At 35.8% G+C, this 5,854-nt stretch overlaps 1 protein-coding gene across 1 annotated transcript; it reads right to left on the reverse strand.

Moving 5' to 3' along the window:
* Nucleotides 1–3,061: 3,061 nt before the first annotated feature.
* LOC149933592 (uncharacterized) lies at nucleotides 3,062–4,210 on the reverse strand. Its single transcript, XM_090157350.1, has one exon. The coding sequence runs from the start codon at nucleotides 4,208–4,210 to the stop codon at nucleotides 3,062–3,064; it is 1,149 nt and encodes a 382-aa protein (XP_090013476.1).
* Nucleotides 4,211–5,854: the final 1,644 nt, after the last annotated feature.

Below are 5,854 nucleotides of genomic sequence, written 5' to 3' on the forward strand. Positions count from 1 at the left end.
TGTATCCAATTATTATTCATTTTTTTTACCGGTGAAGTGAAAAACCCAATAGCAAATGCCAAAAGTGCATTATTGACAAGCAGAAGTGTGCTAAATCCCACAATGATTTTATTTATTCCCAGGTACATTATTTCAAAGAGTCGAGATTAATCGGCAGTCTTAAACATGATCCGAAATTTTGGAAATAAGCAACTGAGCGGAAAATTTTCCGACTTACAACACATACGCGAGTAATTTTGGGTAAATACGACTCACATTGAGTAAAAAGCATTATAATAATGAAAATTTTTATAAATGTGATACGTGCTAATAAATTAAGGTCAATGTGCCAGGGAAAAAGTATTTAAAAAATACGAGATTTAGTTCATTCCCCACACGTCGTCAACTCGAATGTTATGTAACCCGGCCACCTGTCTAAAGGCATAATATAGATGACTTGGGCCTTAGGTGGTGACTTGGGTATTAGCCTAGCTGATTATTATTATTATTATGTTATTAGAGTAAGAATTGGAAACCAATCAGAAAATTCTCATATGCTTACATTAAAATGAAACGCTAAATGAGAAAAAACGAGCTGATGATAGTTAAAAGGATGTTTCTTTGAAATATGAAATAACTACACTGTATATTAAGCGTCGGTAGTGCTATGCAGGAGGGCTCGGGTTCGAAATCCGCATGGTGCTAAACAAATTGATAATAAGACGTATACCGTAAACATTTGGTGGAAACCCTGCCATTTCGATGTGTAACCCTAGCGCAAGGTCCGTCCCAAAAGTTAAAAAAAAGTTGTAGATAAGAAACCCCGTACAAACAAACAAACACCCAAACACGTCACAACACAAACTCTGTAACATTACTCTTTTTTAATAAGAAGTGGTCAGCTAACCACTATTTAGTTAGGGAATACTAATCGATTTATCAATTACAAAATATGAAGGTGAATATCAAAAAACAATCTGGCCAATAAATTAATAATGGCCAAGAACACACGGATAAGGGGTAATCATTCTGAGCCTCATCACAGACCAGGAAACACAGGACATTTCAAATCGAGTTATAAGCGCTTAGCGGGAGAAACAACCGAACTTGTGGCGCCACCAAACGTTTTTTTTTTGAACAACGGTAGTGTAACAAACAAAGAGAAAGCAATTTTTGCAGAACACAGTGCATATTTATAAACACCCTAAAAATTGGTCTTCCTGCAGGCGTTTTATGAATTTACACTTCTAACCAGTAAGTCGGCACTCTAAAATTAACGCGAGTCAGTAAGTTTGCACAGACTATTTGTCCATTTATAAGTTTATAAAGGAACATAGTTTCGTGATAAAGGATTCGGTTTCCAATTGACGGGAGGTTACAATTTTCTAGTATAGTTTTATACCTGTAGTTAGTGACGGGAAGGTAATTTAGGGAGTAGAGTTTGGCGAATTTGTTTTGTATGCCTTCGACGACATTACGTAAGTAAAGACTGCTACCAGCCCAGGTTTGGCAACAGTATTCAATTTTGGAGCGGATTAATGACATATAGAGTGTTAAGAATATTTTGGGAGACTTTAAGTTTCGGGAAATTTTTAGAGCGGCGTATAGCTTTTTCGTACAGTCTATTTTTAAATTACTGATCTGAAGCGCGAAGAGTAGCTTTCTATCGAAATAGATTCCCAGGTCTTTAATGTAGTCTTTGCGATTTAATAAGACGTCGTTTATTTTGTATGGATACAAAATATTATTGGATACAAAATATTATTGGATTTCCGAGTGATTGTAATTACTTCCGTTTATATATTATTTAGAGGCAGATCGTTGGCGTTTCCCCATTAATAAATGTTTCCAATACTGTCGTTAAGGAGCTTGCAGTCGTCTGATGCTTGAATGGAGCTGTAGTTTTTGTTGTCGTCGGCGTATGTTTGTAGTTTGGTGGGGTTAATAATAGATTGGTTAATGTCGTTAATGAATATTATAAAGAACAGCGGACTGAGGCATGAGCCCTGCGGGACACCACGATTGGAGATATAACTTGTGTTAATTTAAAATCTTAAAAGGAAGAGACTCATGGATAAAGGTTAATTAATTCCTTTAATTAAGGAAACAAATAGGGTGTACAGAACCCATGTTAAGAGAGAGCTTTCGGCCTCGTAAGGCCTTTATCAATCTAAATTACAATACCAATAATGTCAGGTTTTTATACAAAGCAATGTTTTTTTATACAAGTACGTTTTTTTTATATACAATGTCGCCCCATAATCTGGCCTCTATACAGCCTTCGTCTAGGTTCATATTATTAGGATGTTTTTTAATATATACAAATTTCCTTTTAAACCAATTTTTCTCAGAGTAAATACATTCTACACCTTCCCAATCCATGCTTTGATTGTCTCCATTACAGTTCCACATGTGGTGGGCAATTCGTTCTCAAAATTACCCGTAGATACACATCTTTTATGTTCTTTCATCCTCGTCTTCACTTTCCGTTTAGTTTCGCCAACATATTTTTTAGAACAACTGCAACCAAATTTATACACTACACCAGTCCGTTCATTCACAGGGGTATCTTTTTTAACCGGTCTATTTAACATATTTTCAGAGTATTAGAGCTTCTACTGACCAATTTTACTCTCTCTTAACATGGGTTCTGTACACCCTATTTGTTTCCTTAATTAAAGGAATTAATTAACCTTTATCCATGAGTCTCTTCTTTTTAAGATTTTAAATTATTATATTTACCATGGACTTAAATCGTTTTACTATTCATAACTTGTGTTAGTAATGGAGACATTAATTTTAATTATGTTACGCCTGCTGGAAAGATATGAGGACACCCAGTTCAGGATAGAGCCGCCCAGGCCATATTGTTCAAGTTTTTGCATAAGTATTGAGTGACTCATACGGTCGAAGGCTTTACTAAAGTCTAAATATACACAGTCTACTTGCCCTTGGGTTTGTACGATGGGCAAAATGTCATTCAGAAATGAAATCAGGTTAGTATTCGTCGAGCGTTTCGCGCAGAAACCATGTTGGTTAGGATTTAATAAAGGTGTAGACCAGGTTGCCAGATAGTTATGAATTATGGATTCGAAGATTTTAGAAAAAACGCTGAGATCGGTCGATAGTTGTCGATGCTGCCTCTGTAACCCTTTTTAAAAATTGGAACAATAATGGAGGTCTTCCATGCAGAAGGAAATTTGCCGGTTTTCAGCGATAAGTTGAAGAGGTAGCAAAGGACGGGAACAAATATGTTTTGGCAGCCTTTATTAATTACTGCGGGTACGGAATCAAAGCCGGCTGATTTCTTCGGTTTAAGCTTTGTAATTGATTTTCTGACATCGTTTTCTGTTATTCGAAGGCTGCAGAACGCGTTGCAGTGTTCTGACGTTACTTCAACGAAGCTGGCCTGATTGGAGTCCGTTTCCCCTAGCTTCGAAAAGTAATGTTTAAATTTTTCGGAGAGCTCCGAGTTACCCGTGATAAAGTCGCCCTTTTTCTCTAGAATGATGTCTCTCCTGCTGCCTTTAATTCTTTCACTGGCATACTCATACAATTTGCTGGGGTTCGAACGTAAGTCGTTTACTATAGATTCTTCGTACTTCCGTCGGTCGTTTTTTAAGAGTTGTTGGCATTGTTTTCGGACGTCCTTAAAAGTTGCGAGATCGCCGTCATTTCCTTTTCTACGAAACTTCCTGTGGAAATATAGTTTTCGAGAAAGGATCTTCTTTAGCTCGTCGCTAAACCATGCAGGATAACGCGACTTTCCTTTAGTAATGTTGGTGAGACCAATTTTATTTTGCTTGCGTTTGGGGATATGCTTTTCTATAATTGAATTGAGCGTGTTTGTTACAAAATCCACTGCCGTATCGATGTCGCGAATATTTAAAAGATTTGACCAATCAGTGAGCCTCAAGGCAGTGTACAGACTGTTATAATCCCCCTTTTTGAAGTCCAGCTGGGTGCTGCGGTCCAGATTCTGGCAGTTGGAATGCGCTAGTTTTATAGAGATGGTTAATTCCAGAGGCGGATGGAATTCGTCTATTTTCAGAATTTCGGGAACGTCTGCTGTTACAGAGACGCAGTCGTTATTTGTTAAGATCAAATCCAAAATATTACCATAGCTATTCCGCTTGTTATTTATTTGTGCGAGGTTAAGAGTACCAATTACTTCCATCAGAGCTTGGGCTCTGGGTTTCACGCCAGAGTTGCAATTATTGATGTTAAGCATGTCCCATTGTACACCTGGCAAATTGAAGTCTCCAACAATTAGAATGATGTGGGGATAGGAATTTAGTATGGATAAAATTTTGTTCTAGTTCTACCCAGACTGTTTCCGTAGTCAACTCCAAGTCAGTTCCTCTCATGCAATTTAAGCTGCGGTTAATGAGAGTTAGATTATTTTTTGTTTGTTAGGACGTGTTTTATTTCAGTTTGATGCTATACATATATATAGAGTTCGAGGTGCATATTTTTACAGTTCAATTTTCATAGTTTTTGTTTGAATCTTAACACATCTTAAGTTCACATTTTTACACATTCTAAGATTAAAGTCTTAGATTATTTAAGTTTACAATTTAACACATTTTAACTTTTGTTTTTTTTACACTTTAGTTACTTGTAGCACATAGTTATATTTTTTTCTAACCCGGATCGATGTTTATAAAATCTTCGAGTTCGTTATAAAAGTTTCTGAAATTGAGATTTCTCTTTTGTTTTTCAATACTGATATGATTATTTAATTTTTCTTTGAAGCGATTTTTTAAATATGAAAGCGGGTTGATAAGTTGATTATTGCAGAGAGATAGTGAATAAATAGTTAATTTAGCTAAGGTTAGTATTAAAAATTTAGCGGAAGTGCTGGGTTCTCTGATTTTGCTGAGAAGCCAGTAAATTTTTGGGTTTATCCCAAAGTTGCCGTCAAAAGATTTAATAAATTTATTAACATAGTCTAGAAATTCTAAGGTTATATTACAAGTAAAGTAAAGATGTTTTATTGTATCTTTTTCAGTGCGACAGAGTGGACATGAATCAGATAAGTTTGGAATAAAGTGACTCGCGGTTTGAGGGGTTAAAATTTTTCCAAAGAAAAATCGGTATATTAGGTTATTTTCTTGGGCATTGTATGAGCTAGACCAGGAATAGTTCCATTGGATAGTATCGTATTCTATATCGAAAATTGGCAAGATATGGTCTCTTCGGTTTGTTGGGTTTGAGTAGATTTTAGAGATTTGTTTTTTTGATATTGTTATGAAATGTATAGGTTTCGTATTATTATTTTTGGAGTATATAAGGCGTTTTTCTAGGTTTATTGGTGATGGGTTTAATGGTTTGCGTTAATTAGTGTTTTAAAATTACGGTCTAATATGGATATTTGTGTAATAATATGGTCAAGTTGATTGTTGGCGTGTCTAGCCCTTGGTGTAGTTTTTAGGAAGATCTCTTCGAACGTTTTGAAACATTTTTCGGAGACGTTGATTAAGTCTTTTATAAAGTTAATTTTGTTGTGAAGCCACGTTGGCTCCAGGTGGACGTCTAAAAAGGGATTACAGTGTAGAGGTTCGCTTAAAATTTCGTTAAAATCGGTTGGGAGGGATATGTCCGGGCCAGAATTATTCCACGTATCCATGATCGACCAATAAAATTTCTGAGTGTTTTTCATTGAGTAATTAAGTTTATACGCTAGGGCTTCTACTCCGTAAGAGTATTGGTTACCCTTTTTGACATTGTAAATAAATAATTATGTTTCTGCTAGGTTTTGTTTATTGATGATTCGTTTTATTGTTTGGATGTGGAATTTTTTAGATTGGATAAGTGGATCGGTTAGGCCAATACCACCATCTTTACTAGGTCCAGTAATGATATTTAGAGGTAA

Source organism: Leiobunum rupestre, chromosome 8 (genome assembly GCF_980474605.1).
Source record: "Leiobunum rupestre chromosome 8, qqLeiRupe1.1.hap1, whole genome shotgun sequence".
NCBI classification, from domain to species: domain Eukaryota; kingdom Metazoa; phylum Arthropoda; class Arachnida; order Opiliones; family Sclerosomatidae; genus Leiobunum; species Leiobunum rupestre.

Bases quoted from the DNA above. Each gene is read 5' to 3' on its own strand.
- LOC149933592 (XM_090157350.1), bottom strand. From the start codon at position 4,210: ATGCTTAACATCAATAATTGCAACTCTGGCGTGAAACCCAGAGCCCAA.